Source organism: Protopterus annectens, chromosome 1.part0 (assembly GCF_019279795.1).
Source record: "Protopterus annectens isolate FY-2018-M chromosome 1.part0, PAN1.0, whole genome shotgun sequence".
Taxonomy (NCBI): domain Eukaryota; kingdom Metazoa; phylum Chordata; order Ceratodontiformes; family Protopteridae; genus Protopterus; species Protopterus annectens.
Genome location: NC_056725.1, coordinates 1,057,121,793 through 1,057,142,878, shown reverse-complemented (window position 1 = coordinate 1,057,142,878; position 21,086 = coordinate 1,057,121,793). Strand labels below are relative to the sequence as shown.

General features: G+C 39.3%; 1 protein-coding gene across 1 annotated transcript in view; it reads left to right on the top strand.

Annotated features, from left to right (window-relative positions):
* The window catches only part of LOC122799665, a 1,990,791-nt gene that overhangs the window by 876,088 nt on the left and 1,093,617 nt on the right, over window positions 1-21,086 (top strand). The window contains exon 24 of the mRNA XM_044068913.1: window positions 3,674-3,829. Within this exon, the coding sequence (XP_043924848.1) occupies window positions 3,674-3,829 (156 nt within the window). The remainder of the gene's footprint in view (window positions 1-3,673; window positions 3,830-21,086) is intronic.

Sequence of the window (21,086 nt, the reverse complement as noted above, 5' to 3'; positions counted from 1 at the left end):
CCTCTACAAGTATTTACAGACAATACCACTGATGTGGCAAATAAACAAGCAAGACCAAACCAGATCGTACCCTCTGTGCAGACTAGCCATGGTAGGTTGGAATAAACCTTTTCAGCACAGTCTCACATTTTACATGCCATCAGAGCAAAACTGTGTGGCAGAGAAGCTGAGCAGGACCAGGATAGACCCTCACAAATGGCAACTGAATTAGCAGGTCTTCCAAGATTTTATCCAGCTGTGTGAAGCACCTCATATAGATCTTTTGCTTGTGCTCACAGCAATCAGTTGGCAAAATTCTTCTTCAGGATTCCATGTAAGAAGATCTGGAAGACAGGTAGATTTTATTTTTCTTGTACATGAATATTATTGCATGCTTTTCCACCCTTTCCACTAATATCCAGAGTCATTTTGAAGATTTAGAAGGATCCTCCATAAATCATTGTGGTAATTCCTTTCTGGCCTAGATGAGACACTGTTCCCTTCTTTTGGAAATGGTCAAGGACATTCCAACCACAAGCATCTTCACAGACTGAATTTACTCACACAAGACCAGGGGTGCTTCATAAATCCTGACCCCAAACTGTAAATGATTTCCTGGATGACAGAGTTTTTATACCTTTTAGGGACCTTTTTTCTGAGGACACGCAGAAGGTATTAATGGAGGCAAGAAAACCTGCTACTTGAAAATCATGTATTAGTAAATGGGAAAACTTTATCTTGCCCCATTGTAACCAGCTCATCAGGCTGACTTGAGGTTTTTGACAATTAAAACAGTCTTATTTATTGCTCTGACTTCTGCAAGAAGAGTATCTGAATTGCATTCTTTCATGATGGCTCAACTTTATCTCATTTTTCTCAAAGATAGGTTTCCTTAAGGACTAATCCTTCATTTATGCCTAAAGTGGTATCTAAGTTTACCATAAGCCAAGGTATCCATCTCCCTTTCTTCTTTCCAGAGCCTAGAAATTAGGGAGAAAGGATACTCCAGACCCTGGATGTCCACAGACAGCTCAGTATCTTGGCAGAACAAAATCTTTCAGCACTTCTGATCAGTTGTTCATGCCTTGTGAAGGTAAGAAAAAAGGATAACCTGTATTAAACTAGACCATTTCCAATGGTTGTCTCATGCTACACCCACCACAACAAAACTATTCCAGGCAGAGCCAAGATTCATTCTATCAGAGCCTTGGCTTCATCTGTAGCTTTTTGGAAAGGGTTGGATTCTAGAAGCGTCCTACAAGTAGAAACTCGGCACTCTGTACACACTTTTACAAAGCAGTACAAGCTAGATTCTTCTTGTAGTTCTAGGACCAGCTTTGCTAGGACCTTTCTCCTGGGGCTCCTGGAGCATCATCCTTCTTCCTCCAGATCTGTCTAAATTTAGCTATGGTAATCTTCCCATATAGCATAGGCTACTGCAGCAGTGATCCATATATAGAATGTAGAACAGTTGTCTTAGTAAACTTACCGTAACAATAGATGTTTGAATGATCACTGCTGTAAAATTAGCTCCCTCCCTCTATCCCTTTTATTTTTGTTAATCACAAATCTAAATGCCAACCATGCCACACAAACATTAATAAAAGCAAAAAAGTGTTTGCCAGGATGTGTCACAGTATTACTAGAACTTCATCAGATCTAAAGAAATTTTAGTATTACTGTAGAATGCATTCATTTTTTATTAAATATTGTGACATATTAGGGTGACCACTTTTTTTTTTGTTTTTGTTACCCTTTAATTTTGTATTTTTTATGCTAGAGTGTGGAAAATTAGTATTATTATTATTTTCCTAGCATTGAATTTCTGAAGATTTTAGTCTCCCTTTCTCTTTCTGTCAGCACAAAAGCTCTGAAGGATTTGGCACTCAAACCTAATTTTTAGTTAGCTTAGATTGGGCTAATATTTTGGGTGCATGGAAGGTGTTCTGATGCTTTGAAAGCTGACCGGCTGCTATATCCTTAGCAGGATATAACCTGCATAGCTTAGGCTACTGCAGTGATCATTTCAACATCTGCTGTTAAGGTAAGATTACTTACACAAACTGTACTTTCTCCCTGGTGTCTTCTGGTCCATGAGGTAAAAGTTCTCCCTGGTGGTTAGTGGTTCTCCCCAACACATGTTATGTGTAAATGCCATTAAGACATGATAAAGGTCCTCTATGGTGACTAATATTCTTACCTGGTCCCATGTCATTAAAACTATCCCTGATGACTAGTGGCACCATCCCCTCTCCCTTCTCCCTTTTCTTTTGACATTATCCCTGGTGGCTAGTGGTTCCTCCTCCCTCCCACCAGACCAATGTTCAGGCTTCACTCATTAGTTTAGGATTGTGCAGATGTATAACAGCCACCGTCCCCCACCAAACACACACACACGTGCACGCACACACAATGGAACTCCCCACTGCAACCTCTCAGACAATCACACACACACACACCCTAACACTACCTCACTAATCAGGGACAAATCCCCCAAAAAATCAAGGACAATCAGAGACACCTTTAAAATATTAGTGCTGTTAACTTAGCCATTAACAGAAAAATGTGAATTAATATATATTTTCTGAATTAAAAGAAGTCTATAACTTTTAAGTATAATTCACCACCTTTCCACCAAAAGTCATCAGTTTTAGGAGGGATTAAAAAGGAGCTAAAATCTGAATCAAAACCAGGGACAGTTGAGAGGTATGCTGCCTAATCACTAAATTCCCTTGCACTTAACTGTACCACAATGGATGAACATGGCCTATTGAGTGTGTTCATTTCCTTGAGTGGCCAGGACTGTCTAGGCTAAGTTACACAGCTGAGCAATTCTCTGAATTGCTTAGCTGTGTAACTACCTTCCCACAGGCAGTTCCAAGGGAAAGCTCATATCTAATAAGCTTAAGCCTCTCTCCCAGAATGCCTCATTAGCATGTAGCATGGCTGCAGAGGTAGCCCATATGGTATTGCATATCTTTGCATTGCAGAACCATGGTAGGGCTGTTTCTGAATCAGAAATGGTTACCGCAAGATTCATGCCTTGCGTGCACCTTGCAGTATCCCTTGCAAATCAGGCCCCGTGCCTCAAAACTGTATATTCTCACAATAATTCTTTGTGTTATTGGAATATCCTTATCACTGATTCAAGTACCCAGCCATCAGCTTCATGTTTTTCATCTCATTTGCCCTTAGATTGAGAACATTATTATTAATATTCTATTGCGGCTTCTCACTATGAAGGTGTATTAATATTCTGCTATGGCTCCTCACTTTGCTTATGTAATGGGAAAAAGTTGCCAGGTTATGTTATACAGTAAGTCATTGTCATTGTGCTGCACTCGTGAGCATGCCAACAAGAACATGACCAGCTTGAAAGATGGTGGGTCCATTAATTTCTTATTGAATCTGTTTTAAAAGTATGTAATCTCCATATATGTTCTTTGCATTAAAGTTCAGTAATTACTTACCCCATAGTAATTTAACAATATTATTAATTTGTGTGATAGTGAGTTTCACATTGTACTGCAGATTGCTGTAAGTGCTCGTGCATTTGCGTGTGTGTGTGTGTGTGTGTGTGTGTGTGTGTGTGTGTGTGTGTGTGTGTGTGTGTGTGTATGTGTGTACGCGTGCACGCACACTTTGGTTAATATTTGCTATGTTTGGATAATATTTGCTATGTTTCCTTTCACAGCTATTGTCTAAGTCTGGAGTGGATAATCTACAGGTAGCTCTAGCATGCCAAGTAGTTCAGAAAAATGCTTTGATTGCTGCAGTGCAACAGGCCACATTTTGTCACAGTAATTTCACTACAGCAGTACATAAAGCCCACAACAGACATCATGCAAAGGTAAGGATGCTGTAGCTACTGGTGCAGTTTTATTTAACTATATCTTTATTACATGTTTGAATATCATTATAGTTGTCAACAGTATAATAATAATAATAGAACATGAAAACCAAAACTGATAACAAAGTAATCCATTAAAAGCATCCAAAGCCAGATCAGGTAAGGCCTGAATTGATTAATGGGCCACACAGCTAGCAAAGATGCAAGGCATTTCTTATGTGCTGGTGATGATACAGATCTTGTAACTGACTCTTGATTTTCAGAGGGGTAGCCAAGCAACAAGATTACCTCTGATATGCACCTCTTTCCTATCCAGGAGGACCTTGAAAGAGAGTGCCATCTGGTGGTTGATGTCTGTGTCTTTGCATCTTTTGATGGAAAGAAGGGGGCATGAGTGAGTCACTTTGACATTTTTTTATATCTGCTATTTATGAACAATGGGAAGAGTAAGGGAACCAAAACACTACTACTCACCCAATGTCTTCATTTTTTCATCTCCCTGCTTCCTAGATCTCAGAAATCCTACCAGGAGAGACTGGAAGCACTGTCCATTACAGAACTAATGGTGGTAAACAAATCATCCAGTTCTTACAGAATCTCTGCAATGCTACCATTAGTTCTGTACTTATAAATTGTTAATTTATGCTCGGAAGAAATATGAGCATGCTTTAACTTGGTTAGTAGGCTGGGCTTGCTGCTGACGACAGGGTAGCCGGTCGCCAATAGAGCACGCCCACTAGATGACATATCAGGGTATGGGGCGAAGACTTGCTTTCATGGATCCAAGAATGTAAACCATCAGAGACAGAGTTTCTTAATATTCAAAGGCCTTGTTTTGAATTGTTTACCCTTGCAAAGAAACCTTATTAAGGTAAATGTTTTCTGCTTAACTTATTTATGTAAGAACAAGGGTGACTGCATGAGTAAATGACCAACAAAAAGAAACTCTATACTTCTGACAGTAAGCGACTGTTGTTGACTGCCAGTCCGTTCCATTATCATGGTACACCTTATAGTGACATGCTGTTAGATTTGGTGCATTGATTCAAACTGTTTTTGATATATTTTGGATACATCTAACCAGAATATCAATGCATTTTAATGTTTTATGTGTTAGATGGTTGTGTTACTTTGCCTGTTGTACCTGTACTTGTATTGTGGTTAAAACATTTAACTAGGTTTCTTTATATACGATTTTTTGTATATGACTTTCCTACTTTGATATTTTAGCCAGAGGTGAAGATTCATGTTTCTGCACATTAATTGCTGCTGGTTATGGGCGGACAAGTGTTAATTATCCTTTTAATTATTGCAATATTGTGATAGGTGTTTTTGAAACATGTGTTCTTTAATTATGTGTTTTAAATGAAATGGTATGAGAGAACTATTTTAATCTGAAGAAGTTTAACCAGGGAGTTGAATGAAATTACACATTGGATTAAAAAGCAATAATACTTTGAGGCTTTACCAGAGCATTCCTGATGGTTTTTCTTTTTAGTAGTTCAGTTTGTTTTAGTATGCTCACATAATTCTTTGTGTAGTAGTGGTCCTCAATTACACTACAGTCAGCACATTAACCTATTGATTTATATCTGTGGCAGGTTTTTTTCATTTAGTCCCATAATTTATGATACTTGTTTATATATGATTTTTTTTAATTTCTGTGAACCCAGACTAGACTTAACATAGGATTCCATACACTAATTGAGAGCCCCTCTCTTCTTAACCAGTTCTTACTCACAAACGGTCTCAGTCATGACAATATTAAGCATATCAAGCCTTCTATGGAATTATAATACATAGGTATAGTTAAAAGGCAATGATACCATTTAAAATCTTGGATATTTGAAATACTTTTATAAATGTACTTTAAAATATAAGACCAATTAAGTTAGCATTGCACATTGAACAGCATGGAGTATATAATGTATCCATTGCTTCTAGTTTATGAGCAGACAAATAAGCATTATAAAATAATATAAACCTTTGATGAACGTTTATATTATATGCATTCTGTCAGATTATTTCCCAATTCAGAAATATATATATATATATATATATATATACATATATATATATATATATATATATATATATATATATATATAGGTCTACCTGATAACACTGACATGCAAAACACCAACAATGAAATAACCGAGACGAAAAAAACGAAAAAAAAAGAAAGTTCAGAAACATGAAACTTCACATGCCTGACAAACTAAAATCCTGACGATCAACAAAACAAATACCTTTCCTGAAAAACACACACACAACACAAGCACACCAAAAACCTTACATACCTACACTAAACCGTACATACACAACTATCTATGCACTAACCATAACCCAAACCCTAACCCTAAGCTCCGTCACTATCGCACACTTACCTTACCTGCACCCTAACCCTAACTCACTTAATCCGCCCCTAACCCATAACTCTGTCACTATCGCACACTTACCTTACCCGCACCCTAACCCTAACTCACTTAATCTGCCCCTAACCCTCAAGTCCGTCACTATCGCACACTTACCTTACCTGCACCCTACCCTAACGTCCTTCACTATCACACACTTACCTTACCCACACCCTGACCCTAATCTGTCCCTATTGCACACTTACCTTAACATGTCGGTGTTCTCAGCATCGGGATTCTCAACTGTCAGTCTTCTCCATTGTCGATCTTCAGGTGTCGGTAATCTTGCTGTCGGTCATTTGCACTTTCGGTTAATTCAGGTAGACCTATATATATATATATATATATATATATATATATATATATATGTCTTTTACAAGAGAACTCCAAGTAATTTGACAAATGAACTACAGACTAAGGCTTAGAATTTACAATTCATTTATAAAGGTATGAAAAAATATGTTTTTTTCTGGGAATAATTTATGTAAGGTGATACAATTTCAAATGTATTAAGTTTGAGAAGTGATATTAACTTTAGTGTTGCAATCTGAATCAAAGTCAGGATGTGCAAGATGAAGTTTTTAGGTTCTACTTTGAAAGCATAATGCTATTAGAAATTATTTTGTAATGTTCTATTAAATGGAAGAGGATCAATTTGATTAGCCTAAAAAATTGTTCAACATTAAGTGATACATTATTTCTTGTAATATTTTGTGTTGCTTAAAAGAGCTTTGAAAGATGTTGCCAACAAAGAAACTTATAACACACATCCATTTTCTTTAATAACAAAAGTTTAGAATAAGTAATTTTAAATTAGAGGATAATTATGTGGAATGTTTGATTTTTAATTCAGGAATAAACATATTTAAATGAGCAATCTAAATATTCAGTATGCGATCGTACCAAGTGAATGCATAGTAAGATATTGGTTTGGCTTCATAGTGATCTGAAATAGATAAAAGATATTAATCCTAGATGAATGGTAAAATAACTGGTGATTTGGTACCGTTAGACCAACTCTAATTGTAGGATCAAAGAGCCTAATCAAGCTAATTCTTGCAGCATTGTTATTCTGAAAAAAATTATAAACTACTTATTGATTATCTGGTGAGATGTATGATATTGTATTGTTGGAAAAGTAAAGAAGAATTGGGGGGGGGGCATTTGTTTAACTACCAAAGATTTCATGAGTAAGTTAAACCTAAGTATAAACCATGAAGTGGAGCCATCTTTTATTTCAGTAATTGCCTTACTTAATTTGAGACAAGTGAGTGATACTCAGTTTACTTAGTACTGGACAGCTAAGCATTTAAATTCCCAAAGTGATACATTTATTTTAGGAACTAAATCCTTGTAATCTGAAATGCTTGATGAAGTATAAGGAAACAGTGTTGATTTCCCTTATCTGCTTTATAGTTAGATGCTCTGCTATACTACTAGACAATTTTTGAGATCTTAGGGTTAGCATATTTAGTTATTTAAATTATTATATTATTTAATATTTACATAAATATAAAAATATTGTCTACAAAGGATGTGATGTTAATTTTTGTTGTACTAAAACTTACCCCCTTATGGTTTATATCTCAGATAATGTGATGAGAGTTCAAGATACAATAAGTAGAGATATAATGATAAGGGACATCCTTCTTTAGTCACAGTTAAGACTCTAACCGGAGGACAGATATTCCCACTAACTGCTAAACAAGCAGAAGTGAATACATAGAAGTTTGCAGTGACACTGATATATTGCAGTCATCCCTATAGGTAAAAATCTTGTTTCTCCAGTCACATGTTGGCTAAGATGTTAGAATGCTATTTTATGAGTATAATATTCTGTGTGGCTGTTGTTATTCTCCTTAAAGAGCTGCATTCAAAATCCCACTCTGTCCTTATTTCTTCAATTTCCCCCTTTTCATCATCAATTTTCCCCCCTTTTTCATCATCATTTCTTTCTACTTTGCTTTATTCTTGTGATATGTTTATGAATCTTAACTGTGTAGCTCTAAAATATCCCTTCAAATCAAGTAGTCCTAATCCACCATGTTTTATTGGAGGGATCTTCTTATCCCACTTTGCCTTTGCCTTTTTCCACTCCCAGTTGAAATCCTTCAACTGTTTATTAATTAATGCCAGAACTTCAACTGTGGTTGATAAAAAATATGCCTGACCTGTATATAAAACTAATGGGACTAAAACATTTTCCCTTCTTGTATCTTGCTATCCATATCCAAAAACAAGAGCTTACAATTTCTCGGGTTTTGTATTATCTTTTGTTTAGTCTCTTCCCACATATCCTTAGCTCCCATAACAGAATCATTTTTAATCCATACTCCTAAATACTTCACTTTATCATGCCTCATATATATCGGTATTGCTGGACCAATTCATGTGTGGGTACATAGTTTACACTTGTAGCTTTTTTTTTATCTTCATTCATTTTGTATCCCTAAAAGACATGTAACTATCTTTAAGATGTTTCACAACTATGACATGTCTTTTTCTGGTTTTATCAGGTACAAAATCATATTGTCTGCAAATAAAGTCAACTTTTCTTGATTACAATACCAGTTATATCCTTGAATTTCTGAGTCACTTCTTTCCTTTGCCAATGGCTCTAAATATAAAGCAAATAACAAAGGGGAAAGAGGACACCCCTGCATGGGCAGAACTTGTCAGAATGGAACCATCACATTGTGATTTTTGTCTCTGATCCCTCATACATCCTTCTAATTAACCTTATTATTGTACCAGGAAATGCAAATGATTCCATTGCCTTACTCTTAATAGCCCAGGGTCTCCACTGTTGAATGCTGTGCCTGCATGAAGACCCACCTGTGGATCATCACTGTTCTATTAATGTTGTCAAATGTTTGCCTCCCCTCTGGCTCATTTAGCACAATTAGGAGAAACTTTTTAACTCAAAATAATTGGTTAGTGACTTGTATGTTTTTTTTTTTTAATTCACTATGAACTGAAGTTAGAGAAAGATATTTTAAATTATATTTTTTCCTTAACATTTTAAGATGCATAATTGATAACTCTAATTTGGCTACTTCTTTAATTGTATATTTCTTTAGATATGATCCTTTACTAATTAAGATATTTCTTAATGTGACTTTTAAATGCTACCTGTTTGGTATCAAATAGTATTTTATTGTTTCCTGTATTCTGAAAATAGAGAGCCAATAACCTTAGAATCTCATTATGAATGCTGTTTTCTTTTAGTAAACACGAGTTCAGTCTCCATTTAGATTTGGCACTTTGGCTGTATGACATGCCACTCAACCTCTTAGATTGAGAAATCTGGACAAAGCCACAAATACTGGGGGGACAAATCCCAAAAATAGGGACACTTTTTAAATACAGCGCTTACAAACTTAGAAAGTTGATAGAATAACATGTTTTGTATTAGCTTGAATTTTCTGAAGGATATGAAGTCTGAAACTCAATTGTTTGCCATTATTTTCTGTCTTCAGTCCTCAATGATTTGCCAGTGATTTGCCAAAAAAATACAATTTTATGAGAAATAGACAAAAAAAATCAGGCACAAATCTGGACATTCTGCACAAATACAGACAATTGAGAGGTATTCTGTATGTATTAGGGACTGATTAGAGAATGAACATGACTCCGTTTTGTATTCAAAATCATATTTACTCCAGCATTTATTGTATGTCCCCATAATACTTCACATCATTTTAACCTTTTGCCATTCACTTAAGTCATTTATTCCTTTTTTCCATCAAATAACATTATCTCTAATGTCAAATAGAGAGTTTATGTTCCTAAATGCCTGCTTTTGCATGGTATTTCAAAATACAAGTCTGAAAGATTACTCCTTCCCACTGACTATCTTACCTCAGCAGTAGAAGTTTCAGGCTTATAATGAAAGAGTCTCAGATTGTAAAGATTCAATTAAACACCCATAATATCTAAAATAAAAAATAAACCATAAACACAAAATATAGCAATACACAACATCACATCACTCATAATGCTGTTTAAAACATTGTTTCCATCAAGGTTTATCCCTGTGACACAAAATGTGTTCTTTGCCGATGTTTCTGCAATTTCTAAATATATGCTGTGGGAGTCAGAAAGGCATAATGCAGTGTGCCAACATATTCTCTACAATTTTTCACACTGCATTATGCCTGAGTTTTACAGAGACCACCATGCTTCTATCTTGGAATGACGAAACCAGTCAGTGATCTCACTGGAAAAGCTGCACGCAAATCCAGCAGTCTGAGAGCATAGTTAATACTAATTAGTCATGTGCTCCCTCTGGATATATTGCCATCATCTAAATATATGGTAGAGTGATACAGAGAGCAGCTGTACCCTTCTGTTTGGGGTGTAAGTGGAAAAAGTATATGCCATTTTTGATGGTGTACATCCAATCAGTTCAGTGGAAGGCCATATTATGTAACACCTGCAAAGCTGTGTGTGTGTGTGTGTGTGTGTGTGTGTGTGTGTGTGTGTGTGTGTGTGTGTGTGTGTGTCTGTCTCTTTAGGTCATGTTTACAAGTGTGTGTGTGTGTGTGTGTGTGTGTGTGTGTGTGTGTGTGTGTGTGTGTGTGTGTTTCCTCAAACATGTGTTTATGCTGAAAGATGCTTGTGCAACCACATTGCATGAACTGGTATTGGGAACACATGAGTCTGACAGCAGATTGTTCAGTTTACATTTATGATAATGACCCAATAATGAACTGCTGCTCACTGCACCTTTATCATGTCTCTGAATCACAGATTATCACCATCGTGTTTTGTGCTGCATTGTATTGCCTAATTAGCTCAGGCAGTGATAATCTTTCTGAACCCTGGAGATTAACTATGAAGTTGCACAAATTTGGAGTAAAGGGAAAAGTCAGTTTCAAATGCAGCACATCTTTGCTCCTTACTGTTAATCTCTTGACTTCAGAGTCAGTATGGGTGACAAACTAGCACCCAAATAAAATCAGTCCTCAGCACAACACAACTGGCATGGCATTTCAAATGTTGCCCTAACAAAATTTGACAATTGATAGTGTTCCCAAATTTTCTGATGGTTTACTAAACATCAACAGAAACATATTTCTATTTATTGGTGCCTTAATTTAATCATCAAATTTGGCTTCATTAAATAATTCATGTTAGATTAGTTGTTTAGTATTCAGTTATAATTTCCAGCATCTTATTATTTTTACTACCATGCAAGTCTGAATGGACCAGTTTATCTCTTCAACAATATTTTTTTCATTACAGAAGATTAGCTAGGGTGGGGCAAATGGGGAAGCTGCCCTAGGTGCAAAGTGTTAGGGGGCACAATTATCAGATCCATTTTGACACTTACATAAATGTGAAGAAATGATAGGGACCTGGCACTTCTCTGTAAGAGAGGAGGATGAGTGCCAAGTCAGAAACGTACCATTATTATTATTTTATTTTTGGCTGTCAAGCAAGCTATGTGAGAAGCAGCATCCAGTCTAAGTGCAGACCTTTGTTGTTGTTGTTGCTGCTGCTCTTCTCTTCTACTTATTGTTGAGGGGCTTCGATTTGGGGAGTGGCACTGGGTACTAGATGAACAAACTATGGCTTTGTTTCATTCACACGTGTGTGTGTGTGTGTGTGTGTGTGTGTGTGTGTGTGTGTGTGTGTGTGTGTGTGTGTGTGTGTGTGTGTGTGTGTGTGTGTGTGTGTGTGTGTGTGTGTGTGTGTGTGTGTGTGTGTGTGTGTGTGTGTGTGTGTGTGTGTGTGTGTGTGTGTGTGTGTGTGTGTGTGTGTGTGTGTGTGTGTGTGTGTCTGTGTGTGTGTGTGTGTGTGTGTGTGTGTGTGTGTGTGTGTGTGTGTGTGTGTGTGTCTGTGTGTGTGTGTGTGTGTGTGTGTGTGTGTGTGTGTCTGTGTGTGTGTGTCTGTGTGTCTGTGTGTGTGTGTGTGTGTGTCTGTGTATGTGTGTGTGTGTGTGTGTGTGTGTGTGTGTGTGTGTGTGTGTGTGTGTCTGTCTGTGTGTGTGTCTGTCTGTGTGTGTGTGTGTGTGTCTGTCTGTGTGTGTGTGTGTGTGTGTGTGTGTGTGTGTGTGTGTGTGTGTGTGTGTGTGTCTGTGTGTGTGTGTGTGTGTGTGTGTCTGTCTGTCTGTGTGTGTGTGTGTGTGTGTGTGTGTGTGTGTGTGTGTGTGTGTGTGTGTGTGTGTGTGTGTGTGTGTGTGTGTGTGTATTGTTAACCTCCTGCAAACTTCACTTCCTTGTACAGTAATAAAATAAAAATACAATTCTTTTTTTTTGGAAAAACAAAGACAGTCAGCTATTTTGTCCATTCATCAGATTGTTAAAATAACATATTTAAATATCTAAGAAAAACAGCAATTCATCAATAGTTTCCCTTACATTATTTAATAAGCAATAAATCTTAGTTTTAGTGAAGGGCTGACACTGATAACTTCATTCAACCCTAGAAAATGATGCCTCTGTGGCATTAAGACTGATGTGGTGCTTACAACAGTTTCCATACTGCATCAAATGAAATAGTGCTGTGAGCATTGATTTGCAGGGAGGAGTGATTCAGAGACATACTTAGAGCCACTGAGCTACCAGAAAACCAGTGGGGTATGCATCATATGCAAATTACTTCATAATTACAAGTAAATGACTGCTAATGTGATATGAAAAATATTTTGTATGCAAACAATGAAGACAGATATGGTAACATGATTCTGAATTGCATAAAATTTATATAATTAGCCATGGCCATCTGCTTCTCTAAATATCATCAGTTCTCTGTGAACAGGTGTTTACTCTTGCTAACATGCTATGAGCAATATCTACTTTAAGTGGTCAACATATGTTAGTGGCCACCTTGAAAATCATTGTCTGCAATGTTGTGTAGCATCATCTTTCACATTGCAGATGAGTATGTTTGCAGCTCACATACTATCACCACCATGACAGTAGACATAGCCTATCCTCACATGGGATCAAGGGAGGTGCATGGACTGCTTATCTCACTGGAGATTAAGGTTTGTGTAGCATTAACTGTCCTTGCTATGGGGACCATTCTGTATCTGAAAGGAAAAATGTTAGGAATTTTACAGATCTTAGCTAACGGTAAACCAGTTCCTTAACATGATGTTGATGCAAGTGGAGAAGCATGTTTGTCTTCCATGGACACCATAGGAGAGAACCACCACTATGCAGACATTCTCCCCACATAGCTTCTTTCCTCGAGGTTCTGTGTGCCATTAACTGTTCCCTCAGTGTTATTACAGTCCTATTTTCTACTGATGGCATCTGGTATAGCAACATGAAGGGCTTACACACCTTTAATTACCAGGTACCTGTGTGTGTGTGTGTGTGTGTGTGTGTGTGTGTGTGTGTGTGTGTGTGTGTGTGTGTGTGTGTGTGTGTGTGTGTGTCTGTGTATGTAGTTGTGTGTGTGTGTGTGTGTGTAGGTGTGTGTGTGTGTGTAGGTGTGTGTGTGTGTGTGTGTGTGTGTGTGTGTGTGTGTGTGTGTGTGTGTGTGTGTGTGTGTGTGTGTGTGTGTGTGTGTGAGATCCACTTCATATGGGGTGATTTTCCACAAGGTCATCTAGTTGGTAGGTACACAAATTGCCAGGAATGTCCAGTCTCATGAACATAGGTAGCAGACCATTCATACTGGTTGTGTGTTACAGGTGATGCTGAATATATCTTTAGATTCATAGATTCATAGGCAAGTACTAGGCTAGCTGCTGTTGTGGGCTATTTTAAGCCTAGCCAATTTAACCTTTAAAGATGAGAATCAAACCCTATACCTTGTATCTCTGAGGTAACTACCCTAACCATTACACCAACTCCAACCCCCTCTTCTTACAGCCATGGCTGATGACCCCTCTCATCAGTAGCAGAGAAGGTGAACCACATAGCACTGTTGCAGCTACAGAACATTGCTCCTCATGTGTTTAGACTACTGAAGGCCTACTTCCACTGCCTGGATACAAATGATGGTGCATTGTGGTATGCTACCAAGACCTGCAGCAAGATATTTGTGATTTGTGACATGCAACACAGAGCAATGAAAACTGTTACACCAAGGGGAGCCAGTAATACTGACTGACTGACATATTTATGGCAGCAGTAGAGGTGAAACCAGGTGAAGACTCACCAGAGGAGCAGGTGCAGCAAACCCTCATACAAGGTAGTAGTTGGCTCAGTACATTGCAGCACTGGCAAAGAGGTGCCATCTGATTCACAGCTATTGACCATGAAAGGCAAACACAGAGAAAATCTGGCTGTCATTACAGTGTATTGACTGGCCACAATGTGCATCAGACATTACTATACCTCAGTTAGTCAGAAGGGTGATCAGGGCCCAATCATCATCATTTACAAAGGTTGAGGGGCACAGTGACAAGGGACAGCAGTGTCTGGTCTGGAGACAGCTGGTCCATATGATGGCACAGATCATCAGACATAGGTGTGAGAATGTCACGTGGCCCCTTGACATCCACTTCACCACGTTTGTGAGTTTAGGTGTTACTGATAGTAAAGCTAAAAGAGAGTGAGCCACCTTTGAACTTTGGGACCCTGAATGGATTGCCTGGCATGATGTGCCCACAGTGAAGATGGATATTCATCAACCGCTGCCATAACAGCATTCACATCCCAGACTGTAGGCCATTGTAGAGCCAGCCAAGTGTTTGCCACATCTGGAAGAGTATCTAAGTCCAGTGCTGCAGACAGTCATGTACAGTGTGGACAGTGCTGCCATGTCATAAATGGTGTTTGCCATTTGTCTTAGCCTGTTATTCCCTTCTGCAGTACTCAGCTGTTTCTTAGCATGATCATGGTGGCCAGTTCCTTACAGCTTCATAGATGCATTAATGTATATCCAGTAGTCCCCCACTGGCCTCAACATGTGTGTATGTCCATGTATCTATATGATGTGGTACTCTATCTGCAGTGAAGTATATTCAGCTTTCCATGTAGTGGTTGAAGGTCTTCATGCAGGCTGCACAGTATATTGAGCAGCTCTGATATGCTTGATTAATGTCCATCTGTGTCTGGATCACAGACCTGTACATCCACTGATTGATGCCAAGGGATGCTGTGGAGTCATGGCAGTAATGACCACCTACACCTCACTCCCCAGTGGTGAGTGTGTGCATCTCAGAGGCGGTGCATCCTTTGACACTGCCTTTGGTAGTGCTGACTGTGTAGCAGGATGGGGCTGACAGGGATGGAATGACCTATACTAAACACAGTTGATACCAGACATTCATCCTGGATCTCCATGGTCCCCTCACTTGTTTGAGAGGGGGGTGTTCCCTCCCCTATTAACATTGTGAACAGTGCCACTTGTCTCTCAGACTGTGTTGGAGGCATGGTGTCATCATTGTCAGCCTTTAGAGACCCGCTAACATCAGACATGTGCTGACTTGTACCAAATCAGCTCCCAGTGGATCTTGTGAATGCATGCAGATAACATATTAATGGTAAAGCTGGTACATTTTTGAGGCTCCCGCCACCATGTGGCACATGTGAAGAATACACATAGCCTTTCAGCAAATATGTATATTTTGTTGCAGGCTGTCTCCTATGTTGCCCTGATTTTCCTGGTGGACATAAAAATATAGATATCTATTCTGAATAAACCATGTAGAAGTGTGAGTCACTATTGTACAGGAATGGCATATGCCACTCCTCTCTTAAGGCATTCTCTACAGACATTTAGGCAGTTGTGCCTAGGAATGCATTTTGCCTCTTCTCCAGCCCTGATGTCCTTGGATGACATGACTGCAGATAAGTATTTCTAAGTAAACCATGCAGATGTGTTTAGCAATATTCTACAAGAATGGCACATGCAGCTTTCCCACATGGTGCTTTCTATACTGACACCTTGGCAGTTGTCACCAGTCCAGCCCTAACACCCAGCCCACAACTAGATATTAAGGCTGTCTCCTAACACCACTGAGGTGTAGCAGGAATTCTTCATCATCTGTGAGATGTCACTGCATGGGAGTTCACTCCCAAAGGTGAACCTGTCCCTGGCTATTTCCTGAGCCTTGGTATTGGGATGTATGAATAAATCAATGATCCTGTGATGCACCAGTATTATTGTCCTATTGTGACTACCCACTGCACTGATGTCCTGCACCAGTACTTGCCAGACCTGGTCCCAGAATGTCTTGCCTGTTTTATCTTTGTGAAGCATATGCCTGCCATGTGTACACAGGACTTCCAGTAGCACCTGGTCCCAGAATGTCTTGCCTGTTTTATCTTTGTGAAGCATATGCCTGGCATGTGTACACAGGACTTCCAGTAGCACCTCAGTGCACTGTGTGGTGAACATCTCAATGTGCTACTGTTCTTTCAATCCTATGGTAGGTCAGGTGCAGCTCTGGATACACTTGTGCAGCAATGTGTGTGTAAGGAGACAGCCCATGTACGCAAATATCTGCCTCCTCACTGACCCAGCACACTTGTGGTGGTCATAGACATGTGCACTGTTATATATTACATTTTTTAGCATTTTGCCATAGTTCGGCAGCTTTGGGCATGACATACATGCTATCCCTTGTATCTGTAGCAACAGTATGATGTGCTTGTACCAACAGTACAGTGATATGCTCACTGCATTGCCCTACTATACTGGATGCCCAGCATCCCCTGTAGCTTATAATTTAATATATATGCCCTGACTGGATGAAAATGCTACCACATGAAGAAATCGTTTCCTACCTGTTCCCTGTGCCCTGACCATTTAAACCCTTTCCAAGTACTACATTCTGTCCTGCCTATCCCCTGCACCCTGTCTGTTTGAGTTCTTCCATCCTGTCAGACCCCTTTCATAGCCAACACATTGTTACCACACACACAGTATCTCTGTATGACACTGTCTGTGGCTGCTCTGCTCTATTGTTCACCAAATGCAGTCATGGGGCCCCGTACTAATTATCATATCAGCTGTCATATTGCCTGTAAGGCAGCACCCTCTGATACTAACTTTCTCCAAATTCTCTGTGTTGCTTTCTGTAATGCAGTCTCCTGCAAAATAGTGATTATGTTTTTCTTTGTTGTAAAACAGGGTTTGTAGCACAGCTATTATGCTAATGAAGTGATACAGCAAGATGTGTTCTGAATTATAGCAGTAATGCAGTTCATTATCATCCCTATTCTGTACTAAGGGGTCTGGTCTTGCTCATGCATGAGCTTTGAGTCATATGTGGTGTGCACACCTGAGGCACCTGGCTGCACTAGTTACAGTTTGCATCTCACTAATGACTGAGGTTGTTGCACTGCTTAGCTGACGTTTGTGCCCATGCATGGACATTGAGGTCAGTTGGGATATATGCAGCTATGGAGCCTGGTTCAGCTAATGCCACCCTTCAATTTCCTATTGACATGTGCATTACACTACCACAGATGGACAGCTAGCTACTGTACTACCACTGATGGCTATCATATGGTCTGTACTAAGTGCAGCTGTGCTCTCTGGTTGCCATTTTCACTCCTGGACTTGACCTGGTTAGTTGACATGGCCACAGCAGGACCAGACTCAGGCAGGGATCTTCTGTGGTGAAGCTGGCAGTGCAAATGTTTTGTACACCTGCTGCATGCACAACATAGAAGTTACCTGCTAGGGCATTGTGGAGGTCCCCTATATAAAATGGATAACCTGCATGCACTTTCCAGGCCACTGAGTGATGCCACTGGCACTGCCCACTCTGGAGAGCAATGCTGGCTTAAGTATGGAGACCTGAGAAGTCAGCAGTGAGAACGTTTGGAAGAATATGTTAGGGTAACATTCCCCCAATATTACAGTAAGCATTCTTTTTTTTCTGTGTCTCTGATCAGCAAGCCTACAGCTGTAAGTGCGTTCTGTTGTCTTGGATATGCAGTGCTCATTAATGTCTGTTTTCTGTTATGTAGTGGTTCAGGGGACTGAGGAAAATAAGACTGCTTGCCAGAGACTGCATTGTTAGCATAAATGTATTTAACCTTTGTAGCATAGTACTGAGCAGTTTAATTTTTTTGCCTTTTACCATTTAACTATTGCTTAGTTGTTCATTGGTTTGCTGGATTGTTTTTTTTTTTCTTCCAGTTATTGTGCTACTTTACTTAAATACTCCAGTTATACTTGCATTGGAGTAACTCTTACCATTTGTTCTATAATATAGTGTTCCAGTGCCATCACAATTATTTTACATTGTTTGCTGACTCTTTTTCTCCTTCCAAGTCCTCTTCTAATAAATTGCACCATATATCATTGTGTCTGTATGCCATTTTGTTCTTTTTTTCATTCTTTTCTAATTATATTGTTTTTTTTTTGCTTAGTTTCTTTTTTTCTATATGATTGTCTATGGAGCAGAATGAGGTGACGTGGTAGCCACCATGCTGTGTAACAGTCACTGGGCCAACCACTAAGTCCCCAGCATTCTGCACTCCTATCCCTCTGCCGTGGCCTTTATTGCTGCTTCTTTGGCAGATGGCATTGACTTATCATCAGAAAACAGTATAGCGAGACCTTCCTGGGTCACTTGCCATGAGGTGTGGTAGCTGGTGAGGATGTAGATAAGTGACCAGTCCTCACCAGCCACCAATGCCCATACTGGCAACCTGGAGTACCTTTTTATGTGGCTAGAAGTGTTACGTGGCTGATCCTATCAAGCCACTAGAGGCACAGCCCATCCTTTAAGTCAGTAACCGATGTGACTGACATCAAGGTCAGTTACCCTCCGGACCAGCTTGTCAGGTCATCCTCACTCCACTCTGTCCCAATTATGTTGGTCTCTTTCTCTGAGTCTCACTCTCCATTCCTTTTTTGCTGTCCCGTCCTCCCTATCACACCGCCTGTCAGTCTGTTCCTGTCCATTGCTGTTCCCCTTTTCTGTTACTACTTTTCCATCATTCTTTGCTTGTATCATGTGTTTGTGTGGCTGCCCCTGCTACCATTTCTTGACCCTGCTTCATACCTACATTTTTTTCTTGCTACCATCACCTTCTACCCTTCTGTTTGGCAGATGATGCAGGGAGTTAGGGGTGTGAGCTGTAGTTCCTATGATAAAGTGTTTGATTCCTTCAGCTTTCACTTGCCTACTATGTGACCTTCAGCAAATCAGTTAACTAGGCATTGCTCCTTGAAAAGGGACTGTGTTTCCATTGGACCTAGCTTTTTAACAAATGAGTATGATTGCTGTTGCTGTTGTTATGATTATTATTATTATTATTAGAGTGCACCTGTCCCACAAAAAAATCTTCCTCTACTCCCACACCACTCTTTTCTTCCCACTGTTCTTCTGTATATTTCTCTTTTTGCTCTCCCCCCCTTTTCCTTCCTATTTATGTAATAAAAACAGTTAGTACTTTGCTGAATGGCCCATGTATGGCCCCCCAGCTGTACCCATATTGCAGCTATGATGCATTTCAATGTGCATGTGAACTCTCATTGAGTTGGACATGCTACCTGGATGCCACTGTCCCCAGGACAGATGATCATGTATATTATAGTCAACTTGCGACTGCCATTTTGAAGTTACAAGGCCATAGGCACCGGAACCATAGAGTGAGGGAGCGCCCCCCCCCCACACACACACTTTTACAGCTGCAAGACCCGGACCCAATGGAGAACTCATGCTTGCATTGCATGCTAACGTAAGCTCAAAAAAAGTGCGCAGAAATAACTATAGCCTGCTCGGTAAGGAGAGAGTTTATGTGTTATGCTGCTGCTTTCTCTCTCCATTTTTATGTGTTATACTGCTGCTTTCTCCATCTGTTTTTATGTGTTATGCTGCTGCTTTCTCCATTCATTTTTATGTGTTATGCTGCTGCTTTCTCCATCTGTTTTTATGTGTTATGCTGCTGCTTTCTCTCTCCATTTTTATGTGTTATACTGCTGCTTTCTCCATCTGTTTTTATGTGTTATGCTGCTGCTTTCTCCATTCGTTTTTATGTGTTATGCTGCTGCTTTCTCCATCTGTTTTTATGTGTTATGCTGCTGCTTTCTCCGTCCATTTTTTTATGTGTTATGCTGCTGCTTTCTCCGTCCATTTTTATGTGTTATGCTGCTGCTTTCTCCATCTGTTTTTATGTGTTATGCTGCTGCTTTCTCCATCCATTTTTATGTGTTATACTGCTGCTTTCTCCATCTGTTTTTATGTGTTATACTGCTGCTTTCTTTGTCCGTTTTGATGTGTTATGCTGCTGCTTTCTCCATTCATTTTTATGTGTTATACTGCTGCTTTCTCCGTCCATTTTTATGTGTTATGCTGCTGCTTTCTCTGTCCGTTTTTATGTGTTATGTTGCTGCTTTCTCCATCCGTTTTTATGTGTTATACTGCTGCTTTCTCCATCCGTTTTTATGTGTTATACTGCTGCTTTCTCCATCTGTTTTTATGTGTTATGCTGCTGCTTTCTCCATTCGTTTTTATGTGTTATGCTGCTGCTTTCTCCATCTGTTTTTATGTGTTATGCTGCTGCTTTCTCCGTCCATTTTTATGTGTTATGCTGCTGCTTTCTCCATCTGTTTTTATGTGTTATGCTGCTGCTTTCTCCGTCCATTTTTATGTGTTATGCTGCTGCTTTCTCCATCTGTTTTTATGTGTTATACTGCTGCTTTCTCCGTCCATTTTTATGTGTTATACTGCTGCTTTCTCCATCTGTTTTTATGTGTTATACTGCTGCTTTCTTTGTCCGTTTTGATGTGTTATGCTGCTGCTTTCTCCATTCGTTTTTATGTGTTATACTGCTGCTTTCTCCGTCCATTTTTATGTGTTATGCTGCTGCTTTCTCTGTTTTTTATACTGCTGCTTTCTCTCAAGCCCCTTAAGGAGTGTGTGTATTAGAAGGTAATAATTCAGTTGGTCAAACTTGGAAGTAGGATTTCAGAAT